We start from the raw sequence: 25,083 nt of genomic DNA on the forward strand, positions 1-25,083 counted from the left end.
CCCAGCTGCCTCCTTTTAGAGACATGAACACTGAAGTCCAGAACAGGAAAGTTACCTGCCCAAAGTAACACAGGCAGTTAATGCCCCAAGTTAACACAGGTAAATTAAACTCTATATACCCAGGTCAGTGACTGAAGTGGCCAGGGAGAAAGAAACAAAACAATCCACTGAGGCAGGTATAAAATCCTGGGAAGACAGAAGAGGAAGAAGGAAATCTGGAAATTGAGAGCAGTCTACTTTAGTAAGGAAGGGGATGTGGGAAAGAGAAGACAGAATCTCCTTAAAGCATCAAATGAATACAGGCCTCAGGTTTGTTTTGGTGAATGTCAGGCCCTACCTGGAGGTAGGTGGAAGTGGTGGTAGTAAGTGGGACCTATCTGTATAGCCAGAGAAAGCCACTCCACAGCCTGGAGGCAAGTTTTTTCCTGCAGCCCTCAAAGACCCCGAAGTCTTATCTTGTTAGGTCTTATCTTATCTTGAAAGATCCTGGTGAGATATCTGTTCTGTCAGCCTGGCCACCCCACCCCTGCACCCCACTGGTCCACAACACTGTGCTTGAACCAGGGTGTTCTGGGTGGGAGAGAGAAGTAGTTAGGAGACAGGAGAATCTGTGGGCCAGGCACCAAGGAGGTACCTAGACAGCAAAGGCACATCTGAGGGTTAGTCACTGTCAACTAAGGAGCAATTCAGACTGTTGGGAAATGAGACACAGCCCCCAAACAGAACCACCACAAAGCAAGACAGACCAGACCATCATCAGGACAAAGGGATGATGTGTGTTCTGGCTAGAGGAGGGGGAGACACAGCTGGCTGCTGGGGATGGACAGAGGAGAGCTGCTAGAAATGCTGGAAAAGTCAGAATGTGAACAGTGCTGGGCAGAGTGGGGATGGAGTGAACAGAAGCAAGGGGAAGACAGAGATTTCAGACTCGGGGACAGTGGTCTGCCTCAGCTGCCTCCTCTGTAACATAGGAATAATAATAGTACCCTCCATCCTAGGTTTGTGATTAAGGAAGTTAATGCATGTAAAGCATTTTAGAACAGTGCCTGGGACATGGTAAATGCTCAGTAAATGTTAGGTCTTATCTGTGTCAGGGAGGAGCAGGATGAAAGCCCAGGAGATAGACTGTGGGCAAATTAGGGAAAAAGGGAAGGCTCAGATGGCTGGGTAAGGGGTTGGGTTGCAAGGTTTTGAGTAGAGGAGTATACTCATGCACAGAAAGATGTCAATGAGAGCCAGGGTGTCAGGGCACAGGAATCTATTCCCACTCATCCAACCAGTGATATAACTAAGCAAATCCCATGACACCATTAGGAGTCTGTTGTCTAAGGCCCCTTCCAAAATTCACATTGCAAAGTGATGCAGGTAGGCTCTGGTGGAGACAGTAACCATGGTGGGCGGGGGGGATGGAAGGTGGTGACTACTTGATGCCTGCCTTGGTAATGAGAGAACAGATGAAAGAAGACATCAGAGAAGATTCCAGAGTTTAAGTCACAATAGGGAGGGTGCAGCTGGGTGCAGTGGTGCATGCCTGTCATTCTATTGACTCAGGAGGCTGAGTCAAGAGGATCACAAGTTCAAGACCAGTCTCAGCAACTTAGTGAGGCCCTATGTAACTTAGTAAGACCCTGTCTCAAAATAAAAAAATAAAAAGGGCTGAATGTAGCTCAGTGTTTAAGCACCCCTGGTTTTAATCCCTGGTACATAAAAGAAAAAAGAGGGCTGGGGATATAGCTCAGTTGGTAGAGTGCTTGCCTTGCATGCATAAAGCCCTGGGTTCAATCCCTAGCAACACACACACACACACACACACACACACACACACACACACACACACAAAAAGAAAGAAAGAAAGAAAGAAATGTAGACATAGATTTTTGGGAATGATTTGAAGGGCAATTGAAAGCCATGAGAATGGATGCCACTAGATCTTCAGTGTGACTTTGGGTGATCTGTCTCTACCTCTAATGACTTCTGGTCTAAAATATAACCTTGATGGCTGAAAGAAGTGTTAGTGCAAAGTCAGGGTGGTGAAAATAAATCCTGGAACCAATATAAATGGAAATTTGTGGCAGCTCCTTAGAGGTCTGGAGAGTAATAAACAGAGTGACTTAAAGGAAATGTTCACAGGAGATCCTGATTTCAAAGCATCTTCAGAGGAAGGTTGTAGCTTTGTCCCTAGTCTCTGCATTAGTTTCAGGCCTTGGCTCTGGCTCTGGCAGGAAGCCAGCCCACTTCCCCTCCAGATTGTCCTGTCACTATAGTTTTTTGTTGTTGTTGTTGTTGTTCTCCCCATTCTTCTCTTCTTCAGGGGGCTTCTGGAAACCTTAAAAATCATCCCTGATATCTTGTCACTGTCCAGTTGTCACTCATTCCTTCTCCTGCCCCCTGGAATTAAAAAATACATTGTATAGGGGCTGAGGTTGTAGCACAGCGAAGGAACACTCGCCTAGCACGTGAGAGGCCCTGGGTTTGATCCTCAGCACAACATAAAAGTAAATAAATAAAATAAAGGTATTATGTTCAACTACAACTAAAAAATAAATACTAATAAAAAAATACATTGTATAGCTGTGTGCATTGGCACACACCTGTAATCCCAGCAACCTCAGTAGGCTAAGGCAGGAGCATAGTTCAAAGCCAGCCTCAGCAAAAGTGAGGCACTAAGCAACTCAGTGAACCCCGTCTCTAAATAAAATACAAAATAGAGCTTGGGGATGTGGCTCAGTGGTTTAGTGCCCCTGAGTTCAATCCCCAGTACCTCCACCCCCCCACCCCCCCAAAAAAAAACATTGTATAGTTTAAGTGTGTCAAGTAAAAAATGTTGGCTTTGAAATACAATTGCATTAGGTTGCATTTTGTATTTTGTTTAGTTTTTTTTTTTTGTGTGTGTGTGTGTGTACCAGGGGTTGAACCCAGAGCCACAGCCCCAGGCAATTTTATTTTTTATTTTGAGACAGAGTCTCACTAAGTTGCTTAGGGCCTCACTAAATTGCTGAGACTAGTTTCGAACTTGCATTCCTCCTGCCTCAGCCTCCTAAGCCACTGGGATTATAGGTGTGTGCCACCGTATTGGGCTTGTTTAATTTTATAATTAAGAGCCAAGACTTGGGAGCTGACATGAACATGAATGTTTGTGAGATTTCAAGTAAACTGGTGGCCCTTGGTTCATTGGGGACTACAGTTCTCATCTTCAGTCTGAGGATGGGCAAGCATGCTGCAATGGAAACCAAGGTTAGAAAGAATGCAGTGGTGGTGGTGATGGAAGCAGTGGCTTGTGATGATAGTACTGGCAGCCACAAATTCCCAAAGCAATTGGCAAGAATGCCAAAAAAGTCCCTGGAATAGTAGGACAAGATCTATTTTACAACTTCTCTAAGATGGGGATTTCCAAGGATCTAGTGCTAATGGGAAGTCTTGGCCATACTAGGCAACTAACTCATTCATGCAACCATCATTTACTGAGCAATAAGCTCAGATTCTCAGGGCCAGGACAGGTGGAGACATCAGCAATAAATATATTATATATAATACCCTCTGTCACAGGACTGAATACTAGGAGGATGAAAGGGAATCCTTGCATCCTGACAATCCAGATGGGAATTCCACCTTGGGGGGAGTCTTGAGCCAAAGTCCACTGCTCCCCCAAAGCACACACTTTTCCCACCTAACTCTTCCTTCACATATCATACTTTAAGAACTGGCCTCTCTGGACATAGCCCCCTTTTCCCAGGTCTTGTTGCTTTCTTATACCTGAGCCTAATCCTGGTCTCAAGTCCTTTCCTTGAATCATAGAGATTAAACTCCATAAGTGTTCCCCATTGTCTCCCAACTCTAATCCCCCCCACATACTTTTCCACCAAGCTTTTTTCAAACTTTGTCAGCTCTTAGCTGAGTCTAGTTCAGTTTGGAGAACGTTTTCATTTTGGTTCTTCCAGGCATTAGGCCAAATGACCCCACTTAATGCTGATGAAGACTCACTGACCTAAGCACAGGAAGTTCTGGGAGGTGAAGGACATTTCTGGGTAATTCAAAAATAAATCCTTTCTCTTTTGTCCCTGACCCTGGAACAACCTATTGAGTCCATAGTCCAACCAGGAATGTAGAAAGGAGGTAGGAGAACTATCTCTAACCAGTTGCAGAACCTAGGTCAAATTACTTTCTGGGCCTGTTTTCTTCTTTATAAAATGATCCTGAAGGCTCCCTTCAATTGTGATTGTTTATGATTCACTGTGATTGTTTAGGATACTATGCACCTGTGTTGGTTTTAGGACAGTCTGGGAAATCTGATGCACTTCTCAAAGTCCTCTCTCATGCCATGTACAGTATAGGAAGTTTACCTTCCAGGGTTAGCTTAGAGGTACAGCTTATTTTAAAAAGGAAGTTCTACTTTTGATTCAACAGTAGATCTAAGTGTCTGGTTGGACTTGAATCTGCTCCAAATTTCCAGGAGACAGGAAGCTTAATTATGTGTAATTATTTAAGACCTAGACCCTCATTCTTCCAGAGAAGAGCTGGGAACAACCTGCTCACAGAGATGTGCATAGAGAGAGCATATCAGGGTTTTCACCGATGTTATGTGGAGGGGAGGCCTGGGATTCTACATATGAAACTTTGGGGAAAGAGTAGATGGGGGATTCGGGGAAAGGGGGAGGGAGGTCAGGGAAACTACAAACTACCAAAGGCAGGTACTGAATTTAGGAATCATTGGCGGAAGTAGTGGGTGAAGGGAGAATACAAAGGACACAAACTGCTGACAGTCTTAGGCCGGGAAGGCACTTTGGGATAGTACAACCCCAGCTCATTGTAAATACAGGAGGCAAGTTGTTCCCCTGTCCCAGATGTTCCAGTCCCATACCAGCTCCTGTAGAGTTTTCTTTGGCTCAGGGAAGCATAGGCCTCCCCTGAGCCCTGGCCCCCCTCTACCGCAAAGCAACTGGCTTCCATTACCCCTGACAGCTCCAGAGCAACAGCCCGGCCCCCGGCCCGTCTGGCTCCATGCCGTTCCCTTTTATGGTGAAGCCGAGAAAGCCAGGAGTAGGTGGGGGTGGAGAAGAAGGTTCTAGTTGGGCAGAGGGTTGTAGAGCTAGGCTGCTGCTCCCCTCACAAGAGACCCTGGTCCGTCTACCACAGCTACCTCTCCTTTCTCTGCCCGGAACCCACGATCCCTCTGGCTTGTCTCAGCCCTTCCTCCTCTACCCCTTCCCTCACATCCGGTGGGTGATTTCCCACTTGGCGGAGGTCCCACAGCTTGGGTTTTGATTCCGGGAGGGTCCGCCCTATTTTCTACGCCCACCTCCAGGAGTGGGGTGGAAGTGGGGACCTGGAGAAGACAGGCTCTGTTCAGATTACAGGCAGATCAGTCTCCTAGGTAGGATGTGGGTCAGAAAGGTTGACAGCAGCAGCCGCATTCCTATTCCCCTTCTGCACCTCTGCACTGCCTCCCACCCAGTCCCCGCCGCCCAAGCCAGGGAGGGGACCGTGAGGGCAGGACCCAAAGGAAGCACCTGGCTGGGCCGGGCCGGGCCGGGAAATGAAGGGTGGGCAGCAGTGCGGGGGGCCGGGACAGGAAAGTGGGCCAGAGCTTGCGGGTCAAGCTAAGTCTCCCGCCCGGCCCCGCAGCCCACCCTCGCCCTAATACACTCCTCGGCTCCAGGGAGGCGGCCACCACAGCTTTGCTAACCCCGAGCCGACCGCCCCAGCTGCGGCCAGCTGTGCCACTAAAGCACTAGGCACGCCTCCGCGGCCCCGCCCACAAGCACAGCTGTCAGTCCCACTGCTGCTCCGCCCCCTGCGCGCGCGCAGAGGGAGCAGACGAGACCGCGGGGCTAGAGAGGTGGTTCCAGCTCGCAGCCCGGCGGAAGTACCTGCTTGGGCCGCAGCTGAAGCTACCAAGTTCCGGTCCAAGTCTCCTACCTCCAGCTGGTACGCAGGCAGCGTCGGAGCGGAGCCGAGCTGGTCAGGTGAGAGGCACGCAGGCGCTGTCTCACGGACCAGCCCCAAGTTGGCCGGGTCGCGGGGGCTCAGACTCGCCCTAGAGAGCGCGAGAAGCGTGCCGACCCGAGGCTCAGTCCCTCCCCTTCTCTGCAGGATGATCACAGACGTTCAGCTCGCCATCTTCGCCAACATGCTGGGCGTGTCGCTATTCTTGCTTGTGGTTCTCTATCACTACGTGGCCGTCAACAATCCCAAGAAGCAGGAATGAAAGTGGCGCTTTCTCCGCCCCAGGTAACGGTCGGGGCTGTAGCGCCCAGCCCCCAGAGAGCTGAGTGGAGAGGACGGCGTTAGGGCCTGCAAGGTTCGAAACTTTAAATCCGAAAGTGTCGGGCCAAGCATGAGACAGTCCAGAATTGGGCCCCTTTATCCGCAGAGTACAGTGCTTTGCAGTGTCCTGCTCCTTCCTCCTAAACTTCTCCCTGCGAGGATAGGATAGGATGGGGTGGGGTGGGGGTATATCCCAATCTTCCTCGGTCCCTATCTTCTTGGGTTTTCCAGTAGCAAGTTGCCCAAGTTGGGGGCATTGGAGGCACTGGCAGCGGTAGAAGCAAAGGTGCCATGAGGATAAGCGTTCTTAAATAGCCGCCACTTTTCCAGGGTTTTTTAGGCTTCTTATTTAGGTAGATTTTTTTTTTTTTGAGCGGGTGAAAAATGTAGACTTCTATTTCCATATTCTTAAGCCAGAGTCATTGGTTTAGTGGTTGGGTACTGTAGACCCAAGCTAGAAAGAAGAAAGTGGGGGTGGGGAGCTTGGGAATCAACCTTAAGTTTGGGTCAGAGATGTAAAGGGGAACAGGTTCACTGGGAGTTGCCTCCAGGATTCCCAGGGGAAAGCTGCAGCATTTTCCTTACCTCAGGTCTTTCCCCCTCTTTTCTAGGGTTCCAGGACATAGTCTGAGGCAAGATGGAGGGTGTGAGGGGCCTTCACACTTCACTTCATCCCTTCTACCCATCACAACATACAAAGCAACTACACCTGGATTTTTCCAAACAACTTTTATTTCCTCAAAGTCTTCCTTAACCCTATGGAACAAGAAGCTGCCACTGAATAGGGCCCAGTATAGGGGCTGCTTTTCTACTCCCTCCCCTCCCCCCAATACAAAAATATAGATATATATTTTTTGTGGTCCCAAAATCTTGTGCTGTGGAGGGAGGGAAGGGGTACAGGTCCCCGTTTTGTCCCATCTCAAGGTAATGCTCTGCAAGGCCTCAGATAGTGGCTGGCATTCCAAAGAGTTATGTTGTAACATGGAATCTGCAGCCCAAGGAGGGGACTATCATATTTCTCACTGTGTTCCCCCACTTTGGGACCCTATCCTGGGCATGGAAGTAAAGGCATTATCAAACCCGGGGAGAAACGGTGAGTGGGGGAGATTTAGGGACAAAACAAACCTCAGGCTGGCCCAAAGGCCCCCTGCTGTAACAAATCCGGGATGGGACATCAGATAGAGTACAGGAAATAGGAGAAAAGGCAGGGGCAGAGCGGGGCCGTGGGGGGCCGGCCTGAGGCATCCTGCAACAGAAAAGAGAAGAATCAAGGTTATGGTCTGTTAGCCAGAGGCTGGTAGCTTTAAGAGAAGAGAGGCAGGTTGATGGCTGCACAGAGGTCACATGCTGGAACCTGCTAGCTAGCTCCTAGGCCTTAAGACTCTAATTAGCAGTTGTTTTCTAGTCCTTTTAAATAAACACTGGGGTCATGATGGAATAAAAAATCAGGGACTAGGTGCTTAATGAAAGCACATTCAGTCTTTGGGGTTAAAGGGAGTAGGGAAGGATGAAATGATCTGGAATGGTAGAAATGGAGATGAGGGGATAGAAGAAATGAGGGGAGGGCTGAGAGAACTGGGTCTAGGTGCTCACCCTGGTATAGCAGGACCGCGTCCCGGCTCTGGCTCACTGCTTTCTCTGGTCCTGGAGATAGGGGATGTGGGGCCTGAAGAGCCTCTTACCCCTCTGCAAGTCGGCGGTGAGCCCCGGCCCAACCTGGGCCTAGCCTGTGTAGACAGGATTAGGCTAAGAGGCTGGGTTCTTCCATGAGCTTTTCTGCTTCTAGGTTTGCCTCTTGAGTTTCCATGCATAAGAGTCTAGTATAGGAGTCAACAGAGGTAGTAGAGCCTTGAATTCCTGGGCATTGTTTCTAGTTGAGAGGATGAGGCAAGATAACAGAACTCCTAGCTTCAGTCCATGACTATGTACTCCAAGTCTTACGTAACTAGCACAAAGGTGGCAGAAGGACTTAGCATTTAGCCTTCATGGGTAAACCATGGCCAAGGCCTGCCTGAGTACAAAAGCACTGTGTAGAAATATGAGGGACTGGTAGACCTCCTTCAGGTCCTTCTAGGCCTCAGCCCCTGCCAGAGCAGCTTAAGCTTCACCCATCCAGTCAGCTTCTGCCTGTACCCAACTTTAGCTAAACTAATATGGGGATCTGGACTGACTTGGAGGTGGTGGCAAGGCTGTTCCTAGGAGCAGCAACCAAATGTGTTACCTGGGGAATCCGGGACCCCTCCTGGCGGAAACTCTCCTCTGGCAGGTCTGGGCAGAAAGAGAGGAGAAGCTAAGGGCAGGGGCAGGGAAAGCCAAAGCTAGCAGGCTGAGGTTGGGGTGCATCTGGCAGGGACAGTGGGGTTGGAAGCAAGCAAGACACCTGGCTGATGGGGATTGGGGTGGGGCTGGGCAGATAAGCACTCAGGCACCAGAGCGCTCTATGATATGGCTGGAAGTAGAGGCTGTAAAGCAGGGCTGAGCATTTTCCCTCCCACTGCCCCGATGAACAGTGCCTTGATGGGTTCTGCCAGACTTCTTATGATGGGGACCAGAGAAAATGTTACCTGCAATCGAGTCCTGATGCAGGGGATCCGAGCGCCAGCCCCTAGCAGACCTTTCCCAATCACCATGACAGCCTCTGGCTTGTCCCCTGAAGATAAGAGTGAGCAGCTACTCCCTAAAGAACAGAGGAAACTGATCATCAAGGTAGGGGCTATGAAGAAAGGAGGTAATTTCCTTTAGATCAGTTTCTCAACTTTGGCTGTGTGTGTGTGTGTGTGTGTGTGTGTGTGTGTGTGTGTGTGTACACGCGCGCTTTTAGTGCTGGGGATTGAACCTAGGACTTTGTGCATGCTAAGGTAGAACTCTACTGCTGAGCTGTACCCCCAGCCCCCAATCTTCCACTATTGACATTTTGTGTTGGGTAATCCTTTGTTGTAGGAGCTCTTTTGCACATTGTAGGATGATGAGCAGCGTCTACTATATGCAGTTTCCTCCCCAGGCCTCCTCCATTGTTACAACCAAAAAAGTCTCCATATGTTGCTGGGCAAGATCACCCCTGAGTGAAGCTTCACTCTGGTCCAAGAGGGAGAGCAGAGAACTTTTGACTAGAAGTAGAATCTACTCAAATTTAAGTACTATATAAATTTATAGACCTTGGGGCCACTCCAATCATATATTTAGGCATTTGAGGATCAAGTCCACTCTATCCAAGACCTGGATTGAGGGCTACCCATTGAATTGACAGGTTGGGAGTAGTGGCTCGGGGTAAGGCAGAAATCAATCCTATCCAGTCCTTTACACATCTGGGTCTATAGCTTAAAAGGAGAGTAGATGGCTTAAGTTTTCTGTGGATGATAGGACACTGCAGTGATGACAGGTGAAAGGCCTATGCTTTTTTTCTTCTCCAGTTTTGTCTTAATGTTGCCCAGCTTCTGGAATCGGGGAACTTGGGTAAGTGGCACTTTGCAGGTAGGAAAAGTCCTCAGGTTCCTCAACTATAAAAATGAGGATTAAATTAGACAGTGTGTATAGCAGTGCCTGGCACATAGTAAACATTCAATAAATGTTATTTTATTTTACAAAGACGACATTTCAGTTAAGTCCCAGCCTCCTGTACAAAGGCACAGGTTTAGAGATTTAGGGTACCAGGAGGATAACTGGTGCTCTTGGCTGGAGTGCCTTGTTTTATCAGGTCAAGGGAGCCCAAGTTAGGTGGCAGTGTGGCTGAAGGAATTTCTTCAAGCTTAACTGGGTGCCTGGTCTAAACCCTGGGTGGTAAGGAAGGGAAGAAGTTGGCCAATCCAGATTTCAGTGGCAGTGGGTACAGACCTGATAGACTGAGTGAATTGGGCAGGAGGCAGGAGCCCAGGTTGCGTGAGGAGGCTGGGCCAGTACTAGCAGGAGTTGGGGATGGGGCCAGGCTGCTTGCAGGAGGTCGATGGTTCAGTGGCTGTTGCCTCCGTCTCCTGTCCTGGCTTCGGGGCTCTGAGTGGAAAGGACACAAGCAGGTTAGTCATGCACTATTAGCTAGCCTTCACTGACCTGCTGGCTCCCCTTGGTCAGAATTTGTGTTTGTAAGCTTGTCATCAGACCAGCACCCTTCTTCAGAAGTAACTATAGAATGGGTAGAAAGACCTCTAAAATTTATTTTCAGTTATTCATTTCTTGGTCTTCATCTTACCAATTCATTCTTTTGGCAGGAAATTATTGAATTTGGCTTCTAAAACTACTTTCCTAGGTTCTCCTCTTACCTCTAACTGCTCCTCTTCAATTTATCTTCCTGCCTCTTAAATGTCCATGTTCCCTACCATTCTGTCCTTAGGTCTCTCTTGTTCTACTTACTCTTATATTCCCAAATCTCTTTCTAGCCCTTTCTCCTGAAATCCAGCTGTACTTGTCCACTGGACATTTCTACCTGAAAGTCCCCTATGACCAAACCAAAACAGTTTCTCCCTCCCTCATTCTTCTTATCTTGGTGAAAAACCTAGAAACCCTGTTTTATCTTTCTACTCCTCCCTTACATTTAGGTTTGTATTTAGTCAAATCCTGATAGTTCTACCTCTGCATTCATCTGAATTCCTCCTTTCTTCTCCCTTGCCATTGTCCAGATATATACAGATCTTTAATTTCCACTCAAGTTTTATTTCCCTATTGGTTTTCCCAGCTTGAATAGCTTTCTTTTTACCATCCATCCTTCACATAGGTACCACAAATTACTTTTCTAAAACAGAGACCTGGTCAGAAATCACTGTGGCTTAGGCAAGGGGAAGTACTGAATGTCTTTTAAAGGATAAAGTCTAAACCTTTTTACATGGCCCATTCAAAACTCTGCCCAGTGTTGTTCCAATCCACATATCCTTCGTACAATGCTGACCATCTGATCTCTTATACCCTTTGCTATAGCTCCTGCTGCTACTATTTGTGTAGTTCCTCTAGAATTTCTTTCCCTTTCTAGTGAATCTGACCATCTTCCCTGTCCCATCTCAAATGTTATCTCTGTGAGGCTCCTTGACAATTAGAGAGTTAAAACTAATTGTTCATTGTTCTTTGTTCAATGGCTAGTTGTTGTTCATGGATTCATCATCGCTTGGAGTTTAAAAATACATTTATACTCTGGGGCAACCCTTCCTAAGGCTGGATCCTTACTGCTATCTGTTCTGAAGGGTAAGGTCCCAGTGGGACAGATGGAGAATGGATGGAGTAGGGAGGCTTGCAGATTCAGTAGGTACTTCCTCATCACAGAGGGAAAACTGGTGCTAAATACTTTTTTTTTTTTGGTAGTAATGGAGGTTGAACCCAGGGCCTGGCACATGTTAGGAAATCATTTCACCACTGAGCCATATCCCCAGCCTCCCAGGCCCCCAGTACTCTTGAACTTCCAGAACCAAGTTCAGTGAGTTACCAGCATGCCAGTGCCCTAACACGTGTTGGGTGTGAAAAGCCTCTGATATAGGAAGTAGGCGACCTCAACTTCATCTTGTCTAGCTGCAGTAAGCAATAGCAACAGGCAGTATCATGAATACTTCTGAAAATTTTCCAGATTAAAAAAAGAAGAAGGGCTGGGGTTGTGGCTCAGTGGTAGAGCACTCACCTAGAATGTGTGAGGCCCTGGGTTTGATTCTCAGCACTACATAAAAACAAATAAAATGAAGGTATTGTGTCCAACTACAACTAAAAAATAAATAGAAGAATTTAAAAAAAGCACAAAGATCTCAGAATGGAAATCATTTTAGCTATGTGAAGTTGTGCTAAGGCACTAGGTGCCAATTAAGATTCAAGGTATGTACTCATAAGAGTCAAAAACAACCAGACCTTAGAGGCCTGTTTGAGAGTTGGCACAGAGTTACAACAGAAGCCAGAGAGACTTAGCTACAGTCAAATAACCTGAAACATTAGCCACCACCAATGACTTAAGAGATACTCTAAGGCCAAGACTTGGGTAATGCTGTGATTAAAACAAACATCAGAATGATGTGTAGGTGACAGTGCATAGTAGGCAGAAATAATGAAATTGATTGAGGAAATCACAGATTTGTAGACAATCTGAGAAATATCTATACAGAAAGGCATGCTGAAACCACGTTAAGGGATGAACTCTCATCCCACCCCAAGAAAGGGAGAGAGACTTCGGGACATTATTGGTTATAGTAATAAACTGGATGACACTTCAGAAGTCGTGAAGCAAAATAGGCAAATGATGTAAAAATTGCCAATGCAAGATGGAGAAGGGATCATAGGAAAGAATATTAAGGTTGTAACTCAGGAATTCCACCCCAATCAGGGTTTTAGGATGGGGACAAGGTCTGATTTAGGGGAAAGGCTTGCTCTGAAAGTATAAGGTATTTAAAGGTAGCATTTCAACCAATCTTCTCTTAAAAGACTGCCTCGGGACCTGGCCAGGATTGCCTATAATTTGTTAGCGCACACAGTTTCTAGTATTTTGACTCTTGGCCCCTACTGTAATCTAGGCCCTGTTGAGACAAAAAGGAAATGGAGGAGCCCCAATTCTATATGTTTTGGTTCTATAGAAACAGCAGCTTAAGGCTGAGTGCAAGAGTGATACATGATCAGCTGTGTGCCCAGAGGTTGTAAGATATTTTATGGAATCAGCCAGAGGTTCCATGTTGGGATGGCAAGACAGTCTGAGGGCTAAGGTCTGAGGGTTGAGCCAAACTGATCTCACCTTGTGAAAGTTAAAATGGATGTTCTAAAGTCTCAATTTAGAATAGGAGTTAGTTGACTTGTGCCTATACCCTGTTTCATCTCTGCAAAAATCAATATTTGCCTTCTACCTAATAAAGAGCTAGGCACAGTGCCAGATGCTAAATAGATGTGTTGGGAGACATTTCTTGATACTATAATTTACAGTGGTAAACGTAGAAGCGGCAATGGCAATGCAGGCACTAAGTCCTGTTGACTCCAGGGAACCTCTACTCACTGCTGGACATTAGCTGCTCTAACAAAAATTGCCTGTCAGCTGAGCAAAGGCATTAGAGATCAGCAAAGAGTTCTGGTAACCTCAGGTTTAAGTGACAGGTGGGAGAGATAAGATCAATGATGGTAGTGACATCTGAAGGCTCCTGCTTTTATACTTTAGCACCTTGACTTGTCATACCAGCATTCTGCTGGGTAGGCTGGGGAGCCAGGAAGGAAGTTCCAAATTGTTGAATGAGACTATTGCTGGAACTCCAAGCTAGGACTAGAATAAAACAAGTGAAGCACGTAGAATGCAAAAGTGAAGAAGGCACTTGCACAGCCCTGTGAGTGAGTACCTACCTGGGTGTCCTAGGTGTCTCACCTGCCTCCCCCTAGTCTTTGCCCTACTTTAATTCATATTTAATGGATATAAGGAAAAAATGTTTTACCTCCCCCACCCCAGCCCCAGCAGGCCCTTCTTTAGCTCTGTACCTGCTTTTGCAAGTTATCTTGAAGGCTTTTGATTTCTCTCAATTCATCACTGCATTAGCTATTCTCCAGTGACAACTACTTCCCCTACATCAACAGCAATCTGAGAAGGTGGTACTTCAGAACATGTTTTGCGGCTAGGGAGAACTAAGTAGAGAAGATTCTGGCACAAAGGTCAGAGGATGCTCGTAGCTAATGTTTACTGAACTTACAACCTTCTGTTCCAGGGCCATTCCTGTCTGCCCCAAGTTGGCTACTAGTTGGCCTTCTAAAATATTATCTCCCAGCCTCCAGACAGGACCTGTCAAACTAGTGCCCTGGATCTCTGCCTTAAGCTCCTGGTTGAGCTGCCTCAATCTTTTCTGAGATTCACTGGATAGCCCAATCTTGTACTTGTTTTAGCCAATAAGGATAGTGAATTAAATGTACAGTTAAATATATTTTTCTTGAGGTACTGGAAATTGAACCCAGAGCCTCATGCATACTAGGGAGGTGTTCTACCATTTAACTACATACCAAAGCCCTTTTATTTTGAGATAGTGTCTTGCTAAGTTTCCCAGGCTATCCTGGACTTTGTAATCCTCCTGTCCCAACCTCCAAGTAGCTGGGATTATAGGCATGTGCCACTGCATCTGGCTGAGTGACATAATTTTTATCTATTAGTGGAAATTTTCTTATAAATTCACATGTCAAAAAAAATCCTTTTCCAAATCAATTCTAATTTGGGGTTGAAAGTGTAGCTCATTTATAGTTAAGATTTCTAAGATATGGGGGTTTTGATCTTTCTAGATGGGAAAACAAAATATAGCTAGATGTGGCATAGGCCAAAATACCAGATGTATGGAGCAGAAGTGTCACAAAGCAACAGGACAGATAACACAGGACAAAGAAGTTTTCCCAAGAGTTGGTTGAAGATACCATGTTCAAATGGCACATCAGAATGTGGCCCCTATCCCAAACTAGGGTCAGTCTTCCATCTTGCATGCTTAAAAGATAAAGCAGCAAAAATCACAGTACCAGCAAATGTCCAGGGGAACAGAGTCAAAATTCCTGGGATCTCACCTTTCAACTCCTTACAGTATCACTGTTTGGTATTATTAGTAACTTATCTTGATTCCTTGATTGTATAGTTTCCTAATTCTTAGAAATATTTGTGCAAATCCCTGGGGTGTCTCTGTACTGGTACTCTTTCTACTTCTAAGCTCATTCCCTGGGGAAACATGCCTTCTCCCTTGATTTTTACCTGGCACCTATATGTGGATCACTCCTAGACCTTCAACCCCTTTGGCTCACCTTTTCTTCAGTCCTTTTCTGCCTGCAGGGCATGCATATATATATCTCCTAAGGCATCCAAGCAAATCTGAAGTAGATCACTTATCACCCCACCACTACCAAAACAATGTCTTAAATGCCACCCTTACTTCTTCCTTTAGCTTGTATCCTTGAAAGCTTCATAGTTCCTCTCTACCCAGGAGTTCTGTTCCTGATCCTGTCATTTCTCATTTCTGGAATGTTTTTATCAAACCATCTACTACTTGTTCTTCAAAACTATTTCTTAACTGAACATTCTTTGGTTAATTACTCGTGTTAATCTACCACAGTAGCTCTAAATGTCCTGGACGTTTATGATGTGAGTATGCTTGTATGTTGTATTTACTGTCCTGTTTTCTCTGTTAAGTTCCAAGTCAATCAGCTAGGAATTATTTAGTACTGATGCTGCATATTTTCCATTAGTTATCAGGTGAAGTAACAGAGAAATACAATACACATCCCTCACCTCACGGAGCTCAAAAGTGTTTTTGCATTGGGAGGGGAACTTGGAGGATGTCAATAGAATACTGACTAAACACTGCCTAGAATCCTCCAGTGACAACCTAAAAAAGGCCTTTTCTCTTTGTGGTCAGAGAATAATTTATGATGCTGATGAAGTAATACCCAGGAACCCTGAGTTATGAGCTAGGGAAGGCTGACCAAAAAAGAAAGGAAAAGAAAACCGAAGAAAAATTTCATCCAGATTTAACATGGGAAATTAGTTACAATGGAGCATGCAAATGTATCAGCTGGAATAACTCTGCCACTTAATAGCCCTGCAATCTTGGATACTCTTCAACAGCCTAAGTTTCCTTATCAGAAAAATGGAAACATCACCCATCCCACAGATCCTCATGAGAACTGCATGAAATTATATGAAACTCTCTTGTTTTCTATTAAATACAGTTTAAACATAAGATATCAATATTAGTTTAATACTCTTTCAAATACAGTATGCAAAGTAGTCTGTACCAATGAAGACAGAATCTCAAAGAACAGGGTTGGGAATATAAACTGGATGAGACTGAATATCAGAATTTGTTTTTGGGGGGCCACTGGGGATCAAACTCAGGGACACTTTACCACTGAACCATCCCTACCCCCCCACCCCCCTTTTTAAACTTGGAGACGGTCTTGCTAAGTTCCTTAGGGCTTCACCAAGTTGCTGAGGCCAAACTCGAACTTGCAATTCTCCTGCCTCAGCCTCCCAAGTGGCTAGGATTATAAAAGTGTGTCACCACAACTGGCTCAAGAATAGAATATTATAATGGTCAAAACTGGTAAAGGCCATTGCTCCCTCTGGCTTCTCTGCAGTCAGATTTACAGCCACTGACCCAGTGTATATCACATCTGTTCAAAAGCTATGTTGCAGACTGAGAGCAAGGATATGCTAAATAAGGATGGGTGTAGGTAGAAGATCACCAAAGCACTTCATTCCAGCTTACGGGCCTCCATATTTAGCCAACTTCTGTAACCCTGATGGCACATACAATACTCATATGATATATAGCGTTATTTGGGGAAGTTGCCCTATTACCAATCTCTCCCCCTTCACAATCCAGCTTACTTCCAGTTACCTTCTTTTTTTCTCTGTGTAATTTTCTGTGGAAAAATACACAGAAAAAAAAGAATCTTTCATGCAAAACCTAGTGGTAATGATGCAGTTGAGCATTGTGACCACTAATAGAAAGGGCTAGATACTTGATTTATGAACCTAGAACAGAAGCTTCTGTAGTTTGTTCCATTTTTCTTTGAAAGAGTTGGAATTCTTATATCACTTTCTGAATAAGCTCTGAAGCCAGGACAATTTCAGCCCATAGAGACCACGACAGGATCCTCCATCTTTATAGTGCTGCAATTTGGATTCTAAGGACATTCTTCTGTACTGCTCCCAAGAAAATACAATGATAATGTCTTTGATGTGGAGCCTCAATGTCTGTGTTTGGCACTGCTTCAACTAGTGTTTTGTCCTTGGAAACTTCCCCAGCTCCTAACATGCTGAAGCCCAGATCCCCAGGTTTCCCCGTGGCCACATGTAACATCCTCTGGAGTCATGCCGCAGGGAACACGAAGATCGCAGGAGAGGTTGTAGATTCTGCTACAGACTAATTTTATTGATTCACCCCTTGGTCCTGGGCCAAGTGTATGTCTTCAAGCTCTCATTTTCCCCAGCAATGTCCCAAACAACCGAACACCTGCTGCAGGGGCTCCCAGACTGGCTTACCTCTGACAGGACCCAGCACCCGGTGGTTGACCTTTTGGGTGCTAGAGCCCAGGCCTGGCAGCCCTGCAGGCCGACTGCCATGAAAAGGAAAGCTGGGGGAGTTCTTCATCTGTGGAGAATTCTGTTGGCTGCTGCTGCTACCACCAGCACTTGTGCCAGTGCTAAAACTTCGTGCCCGGCTCAAGGTGTTTTCAGAGCAGGAAATGGGCAATACACTGCAAAAAAGCAGATGCCAATCAACTCTGGGCCAGGCTTTCTCAGGGCTTTCCCCAGGGTCTGATGTTCAGTAAAACTTTCACCTTGGGGTAAAAGAACTCATTTAAAGGAAGAAGGGAGGAATTCATCTCCATAGATGAGGTATTTAACCTGGGGCATACCAGCTAATAGCAGGGCTGTCCTGAGCAGCTTTATCTCCCAATGGATTCCCCCCTTACAGCCCTGGCACTGGCCCTTCCACTTCCTTCAATCAATCATTCACCACCTTTGAAAGTTTAGTGCAAAGTTCTATAATAGGGAGTCCCTTGGCCTGATTTTCAGGTCTCTTAGAAGTATGTAGCTCCTGGTGAAAGGGAAGTGGATCCCATCTCAAAAAAATGATCTTGCTAATTGTAATTTACCCAGAAAATTCTCAGCATGTGGTACTTCTAGAAAGAGGGAAGGAATACAAATCCCATGGAACTCCTAGGTCTAAAGCCTTGCCCACTCTCCTGCCCTCTCCCTGCCATGCTGCTGGTCTTACTTGTTACTTTTGGGTGGAGTTCGAGAGCCTCTCTTCTTGCTGATGCCCATGTTCACAGTGCTGCTGAGGCCTCGGGTGTTTCGTACATGCTTTAGCATCCAGGCCCGTAGATTAGTGAGGCTGCTGTGCTCTGACAGCACAATTCGTGGCCATGGATTACATTCTGCCATGTCCAGAGCTGCAATGGCCATAGCTCGTCCCACCTGTGGGGGATTCCAGTTTGGCTTAGCATCTTGGACCCCTGATCCAGGCTGCTATGTGGGGTGGGTTACATAGCACAAAGGAAGGGAAGAAGAGGCCAGACCTAAAATCTGCTCACTGGGTACCCTAAATTTGTGCCTAGATGTTCCCTAACCATTGACTATTTTAGGACACTCATCCATTTTAATAATAAAGGGAGATATTAGGGATTCAACCCAGGTTCACTAAGCTACATCCCCAGTCCTTTTTATTTTTTATTTTGAGACAGGGTCTCACTCATTTGCTGAGACTGACCTCAAACTTGCCAGCCTCAGTCACTATGATTATGGGCATGTGCTACCAAATCTAATTCCATAATTAATTAATTAATTAATTATGGTACTTGGGATTGAACCCAGGGTACTTTACCACTGAGCTGTATCCCAAGTCCTTTATTTTTTTAAATTTTGAGACAGGGCCTTAATTTATAAATTGCTGAGACTGGCCTGGAACTTGAGATCGTCCCACCCCAGCCTCCCAAATTGCTGGGATTACATGTGTATGCAACCACACCTGCTGGGACCTCATTTATTATGGCAGGGGCAGATGTGCTTTCTGGCTCACATAAAGGAATTCTAACAGAAGGTGTTAGAATTTCTTTTCTAACCTGAAGCTCTTTCTACTCCCTTTGAACTCCCTAGAATAAGTAGTCACCAAGATCACAATAGTGGGGATACTTTTGAGCCCAGGAGTAAATAAACCTTCCAACAGAATAAGAAAGACCAACTCAGAGGTAAAGAATCTGACTCAGATGTGCTAGAGGATTCTCTGTTCATTCTCTCAATACCCTTATAGTCTATAGGAGCCATGCTCCTATTAACACAGTGGTGAGATGATTACATCAATGAACATCTCTGTAGAGGACCTTAGAGTCAGGTAACAAGAGGGAAGGTCTTTCCAGGTTTGAGGTTCCCCTTTCCCACTTATACCAAGGATTCATACCTGCTCAAATAGTTCCACAGTGTATCTGGAAGGGAAAGCTGGCGGGGGAGGAGGGCTGGCACGCCCATTGTCGTGGCAGGCAGCAGGGATGCTGTTTACTGAGCGTCCAGTGTTGTAGTTGCATTCAAGTGTGTAGCTAAGACACAAAGACCTTTATCAGTGTCCTGCCTGAATGGATATCATGACAACCACAGGGGCCAGCCCTGTGGTCTAAGAAGATAATTACTTGGAAAAAAGTGAACACAAGTAGAAGGTGCTAACAACCCCTAGCAACTAGCTGTTTACCTTGACACCACACTATGTACCCAATAAATCCCAGAAAAGGAGAGTCCTAGACTAAAATAATCCTGCTGATTGTAAGGCTCTCTTTTGAAAAGACTTGGATAGTCCTGGTCCCCTCAGGCCCTAAGCTGCCTATTATTTTCTTCATTTTGCTGCACTGGGACTGAACCCAGGGTACTAGGCATGCTAGGCAAATGCTCTACCATTGAGCTACACCCACAGACCCAGGGTATTTTCTTTAGGGAAGCTATCTCCTCAACTAAATACCAGTTTTCACCCAACCTGTGGATTATCCCTGAGGCTTTGTAGATTGCAACACGACCGCTTCCCTCTTTGGATTGGCCATCTCTACGGTCTCGAGCATACATATTTTTCTCTGAGAAATTGCAGCCCTGGAAGTCAAAGTGGGCTGAATTCAAGGAGATGAGCTTTGGATATAGCATGTTTTCCACCTGTTGAGGGGAGAAAAATGTTCTTAGAAAGAGAGACAGAAAGAAGTGACAAGGGGCAAAGGAGAGATGGCAAGCATATGGCCATGTGACTCATACACAGCAGATACCACTATAACCCTAAAACCGTCAGAAGCAATTAACATTTTTAAAATTTTCAATGTTTGACATTATTTCTAGGTGTTAAGCAGATATAATTCTATCACATTTTAAGTTCTAAGTTTCTTTTCTCCAATAAAATGCAAAATTTTCTTTTCTCTTGGTTCCCCAAACTCTTAAGACTATGATGCTGACAGCATGAACCTCACTCAAAGGCATGATTTAATGGGATTTAATGATACAAGGCCCCAATGCCGATTCTTCTTGGCTCTTTGAAGTTCATATAGAGGCAGTCTGTACAGTACTTCCTGTCAGGCTATGTTCCCTCTCTGTGGCCTAGCCTTTATTTTATAACTACAATGATTCCCACATTCACATGACATCCTTAGGACTCCTACCTGGGTGCTCTCATCACTAAAGCTGTTTCCGTACATGAAGCAGCCCCTTTTGGAAGCGTGTCCGTGCAGGTCCACATAGTAAGCAACACCACTCTCTTTGGGGGGAATTGTGTCAGGGGCTGGTGCCTCAAGTTCAGTAGACTGTTCTGGCATAATCCACTCACTGTTGGCCTTCTGTTCCACTGGCTCTGCCTGGGTCCAGGTCTCAGGATTATCACTGTCAGATAACTGTCCAAGGCGACTTTCATTGTGGAGATTGTTGGCTTTCTCAAGATCAGAAAGAGGAGCATCACAAGGGAGGTGGGGACTGGGCTCGTGTTCACAGGGACTCTGGGAGTTCAGACGAGAGTGCACATGGTGGTAAAGAAGCACAGCTTTAGCCCCAAAGATGGCCGGGTGCAGGACAGCATCAGGCTTCAGGTACTGACGGTTCAGATTCACTCCCCGTGAATCAGTGCTGTAGGAAAACAGGGACTGAAGCAAGGTCTAGAGGCCTGAGCCAGTGGATGACAAGGAGACTAAGAGATTGACTTATCAAAGAGAGGCTGAAATTGTGCTAGGAAAGAATTACAGACAGGACCCCTCACTGACCTGATGTCAACCTAAGATACCAGAGAAAACTAAGGATAGCTCCCTCCACCCATATAGGCCTGCACCTATCCTAATTTTGCTCCTTCCTAGGAATGCCACTAGATGAAATTCCCCTCTCAGGTCTCTGGAACATCAGATGGGCCTGCCCTTGTTAAGGCGCAAGAGGATTGGGAATACAGGAGAAGCTAGAAGGTAGCAATCTTTCACTAAGGAAAAAATGGCATATAGGAGGACTGGGAGCAATCCAGAAAGGATGGGGAGACTACTTACCGGTAGTGGCCCCGGACCACACCATCAGGATTCAACATGGGAATCAGCTTAAATACAAAAAGGCGGCGTAGGGTTTGGGCCCGGGGGTCATCGGGTCGAAGGATGAAGTCCAGAAAGCCATTGAAGACAAAGCTAGATGGAGTCTCCCCAGGGTGTACTCTGCTGCTTAAGAAGAAGATCTGAGGTGGAGAGGAGAGCAGACAGTTACACTATGGTTCCAATGACACACATCAGGAAGGAGTGGATGAGGCAGAAAAAGCCACTGGACTGCCAGCTGCCTGGGTCTGCAAGTGAAGCAGCAGCTGTCACCCTTGCCTTAGGCTATAGGCTGAGCTAGGTCCAGGATGCCTAGAGAAAACAGCTTTAAGCTAGTCACAGTGTCTGGAGCTACAAAAAGGGCAAAGAACTGCCTTTATGCTCTCCCCACTCACCCTCTTGCCTGTAAAACGGAATGGTCGGGGGGTGCTGGTATCAGGAAACAGCTGCTCTAGGCGGGGCTCTCGATCTTCTCGAAGCCCATGGCAGGAAGTGATTGTTAACAGATCTACACGAAGTCCATCCAGAGAATAGCAAAGGAGCTCCCGGTGGTAATAGATGGTATCCAGGGGGCTGCAGGAATAAAAATAATTACTCCAGAAGTTCCAAAAGACCTAGCAAGAGGTGGGCCTCATCACCAGCCCAGATTTGTAAAATCTGGTCCTTCATCCTAACCTCTTGGCCTCATAGTCCTTCACACTAGGATTTGGGTGGGTTTAGCATTGCTAGGATGCAGACTACAGGACAGAGTGAGTTTATTGGTTTTTCCCCAGTTAATGTCTCCTTAAAATAGAATACTTTGTGTAGACAGAGACAGTTGCCCTCTGGGGGAACAGATGAGCAATGGCAGTGCTGGTTAAATCACAGATAATTGATAACTGAGCACTAGGATAGTAAGAGGCTTGAACTGGCAGGAAGGTGTGGACTAGATGGGATATACTGAAGTCAAGATCACAAGGAAACACATTTTTCAAAGGTGTCCAAAGTCCCACATTCTGTACAGAGAAAAGACTGATGAAGTTTTGGTGCAGAGATTTTAGGGTAAATTCCAGAAATAGCAGAGGTGCAGATACAGGATGGTATAGAAGGAGTAAGAATGGGGTTGGCACCTGTTATGGGTAGGGTGGTTCTCCAGAAAGCGCTGGTCTAGTTGGTTTAGCAAATCCTGGCAGTCACTGTAGGAGAAGGGGTAGCAGAAGGCGAAGAAGGTGGTGGCCCCACGGCCCTCCACAAAACGGTGAACAAAGGATAACACAAACTGCGTCTCTGTCATCTGAGGAGCAGAGAAAGAAGAGGGAGGAGCAACATGCCATTTGTGTCAGAACTGAGCTCCTGTTGGGGTCACTAGGAACTGACTTTACACCCTTTTCACCTCTACCAACTTCCTTCCCTCCCTCTGATACTTTCCATTAAGACAACCAGCTCCGTGGGGCTTCCAAAGGCAGGGGCTCACCTTAGCAGTGTAAGGAAAGCTGACACAGTAACCTGGGGTCCCACCTGCCTACTACTCTCTACCAAGAGCGAATTTATTGTTTACTTTCCTCTACTAGCACCCAAGTCCTCTTTCTTCTTCATGGAGAACTTACTTCAAAGGTGGGCCGGTCTCGAATGCGTTCCCAGCGTGGCCGGTAGGGCAGTGTGCGCACAAAGGGGGCCATACCCTGGGAATAAAGTTTGCTTTGCTTGTTCATGTTCATAATGTTGATCTTGATGAGTTTCCCTGGAGTTCCTCCCCGGACACTGAAGTAAAACCATGACCTGAGGGCCAGAGGAGAGATAGGTCATTATATTTGGGAGGTTGGAGACAGGACATGGTGCGAGCCCCTGGAGCACACCAAACTGGGAAATGGCTATTTAGCAAGGAGGGGAAGAGGTGAGGAGGGGCTGGAAGAGGAAGGGTATGAACAAGTAAGTCAAATGGCCTCCAACTGAAGCATGGATTTGGGTACCTGAACATGCCTTTTCTCCTTCCACCCTCCGATTCTTTCCTCATACCTGTTCCCGTTCTCAAATTCGGTTTCAGCACAGTCTGGTCGGGTCCACACGTTGAACTCGTAGTCAGGGGAAGAAGCAATGCTAACAGTGGGGGCCGATGCCCCTCCTCCTACTCCTACTCCTTCCCCATCACTAGACACAGATTCCACCTTTTCCACATGGGCTAGGTTCCCTGAATCAAAGCGAGAACTGAACAGCAATCCCCCACAGCGCAGCTCCATGGTGGGGCTGGGAAAGCATCCTCTTGCCCCACTCTGGCCCTGAGAGCTGGGGAAAAGAGGGTTGGGGTAGGAAGGGAGAACAAAAATTAAACAAGATTTTTTGGGTATCTCTGGATAAGTGAGAGCTGTTCTTAGGGAGTGTCCTGTGAAGCAAAATGCTCGCTCATTAAAAAATATGGACGTGACCTTCCAGCAAGACCAAGAGAAAAAACAATACTCTACCCCACACTAAGGGTTATGACTGACTTAAAGGGATCCCATTTTGCTATAATGCCCTGTTTTCAAATCAAATAAATACGCAATGGCTAAAGTGTTGAGACAAGAGCAAAGCTTTTTTGCAGTCCAAAGAGTAGAGATTGAGAAATCAGATTTCCCAAAACTAGCCATTACACACTTCCCCACAGCACATGGCCATCCTTAGAGATGGCCATTCTGGACCTATTCCAGGAGAACCAAAACTCTTATGTTTGAATGACTCGCTCCCTCCCTTTGCTCCTGTTTGCTCCTGTGTCCTCACAAGTATCGACCAGAATTCTGCTGTTGCTTTCCTGGGCCCTGAAGGGCTGATTCGTCCCTTTTTTCTTTTCTTTTTTTTTTTTTTTCTCCTACTCTATGCCTATTATGGACGAAAACTATAAAAGTGTGGTCTGTGCCAAGCCAAAGGAAACTGGGCAGATGCCACCTGCTCACCTAGAGCCCTCAGCTCGGCTCCAGTTAAGGCACGGGTCTGTTTCCATTTCTTGCCCTGTAGACACTGGAACCCCTGCAAAAGCTACCCTGGTAGTTGTGGGTCAGTAACGGGTGTCCTAAACACTGCTAAAAAAGCTGGGCTGGTAGAGTCCCACCTGGGGGCAAGGGGTGGCTTCGCGACCCCCGAACTCGGGAGGTCCCTCACACTGTCGGGTTTGCCCTATTTGGAGAAACTGGAAGGGTTGAGACAGACACACTGGAGGGGGTAGGAAGGCACGGCCTAGGGGTCAGAGGTGAGGCTACAGAGGGCAGGAGGCTGAGGACGGCCACCCGGCAGCTGGGCAGGCAGGGGCGGGGTCGCCTGTCCCGGCCAGGCCGGGGGCGGGGTGGCCTTCGAGAGGGGCTCGGGCTGGAGGGGCTGCGAGAAGGGGGCGGGGCCGCAATGCACGCAGAGCCCCTCACCTCTCTCCGGGCCGGTGCTCCCGCTCCCTCTCCCGCTAGCGAGGCGGCACCTTGGGCCCCGGCACCCGGGTCCTCCACCCAGGACCCAAACAAAACCCGAGTGCCGCGGTGCCGGGACCCCGCTCTGCCAGGAAACAAGAAGTCTCTCGCCTATTGGCCCCGGCTGCAGCTGGCTACCCGCCCAGTAAAGCGCACTGCCATTGGTCAGCAAGCAGGGTTCCGCGCACGTTAGCGGGTACCTGCACCAGTGCCGTTTGGGGGCTCTGGCGGACAGGCGCGGACAGGATTCCAGCCAAGTCTCTGTAGGCGGTTAACGGCCTGTCTCCCAGACGCGGGAAAGATAAAAGTGACCGAGCAGGAGTCGGGAAAAGACTCACTGCAAATAAAAGGGAACCATATGGAGCCGATCACCGCTTAGCGTGCCCCTCATTACACTGTATATTAAAACACCCACCCAGGTTCT

General features: G+C 46.9%; 2 protein-coding genes across 7 annotated transcripts; one reads left to right on the plus strand and one right to left on the minus strand.

Moving 5' to 3' along the window:
- Positions 1–6,091: 6,091 nt before the first annotated feature.
- Positions 6,092–7,112, plus strand: OST4 (oligosaccharyltransferase complex subunit 4, non-catalytic; the record flags this gene model as incomplete). The annotated part of the gene is made up of 2 exons (XM_081264240.1): positions 6,092–6,228; positions 6,876–7,112. One exon carries the CDS (start codon positions 6,092–6,094, stop codon positions 6,203–6,205), a length of 114 nt encoding a protein of 37 aa, XP_081120366.1. The 3' UTR covers positions 6,206–6,228; positions 6,876–7,112.
- Positions 6,169–24,751, minus strand: AGBL5 (AGBL carboxypeptidase 5; the record flags this gene model as incomplete). 6 transcript variants are annotated; one of them, XM_081264239.1, is made up of 17 exons in its annotated part: positions 24,621–24,751; positions 23,248–23,514; positions 22,839–23,010; positions 22,362–22,525; positions 21,648–21,825; positions 21,217–21,395; positions 20,356–20,812; positions 19,692–19,861; positions 19,128–19,263; positions 17,946–18,148; positions 17,207–17,421; positions 10,096–10,251; positions 8,829–8,941; positions 8,486–8,532; positions 7,858–8,046; positions 7,390–7,510; positions 6,169–6,291 (listed from the first exon to the last, which is right to left on the minus strand). In XM_081264239.1, the coding sequence occupies exons 2-17, from the start codon at positions 23,466–23,468 to the stop codon at positions 6,169–6,171; spliced, it is 2,844 nt and encodes a 947-aa protein (XP_081120365.1). In that variant the 5' UTR covers positions 23,469–23,514; positions 24,621–24,751. The 6 variants fall into 6 exon arrangements, 5 of the variants coding, with proteins under 5 accessions (XP_081120365.1, XP_081120361.1, XP_081120363.1 ...); XR_014018487.1 differs by lacking the exon at positions 6,169–6,291 and having other exon boundaries at positions 7,372–7,510; positions 7,858–7,991; XM_081264235.1 differs by lacking the exons at positions 6,169–6,291; positions 8,486–8,532 and having other exon boundaries at positions 7,264–7,510; positions 7,858–7,991.
- Between the last annotated feature and the right edge of the window lie 332 nt (positions 24,752–25,083).

Source organism: Spermophilus citellus, assembly GCF_964194105.1.
Source record: "Spermophilus citellus genome assembly, chromosome: 13".
Taxonomy (NCBI): domain Eukaryota; kingdom Metazoa; phylum Chordata; class Mammalia; order Rodentia; family Sciuridae; genus Spermophilus; species Spermophilus citellus.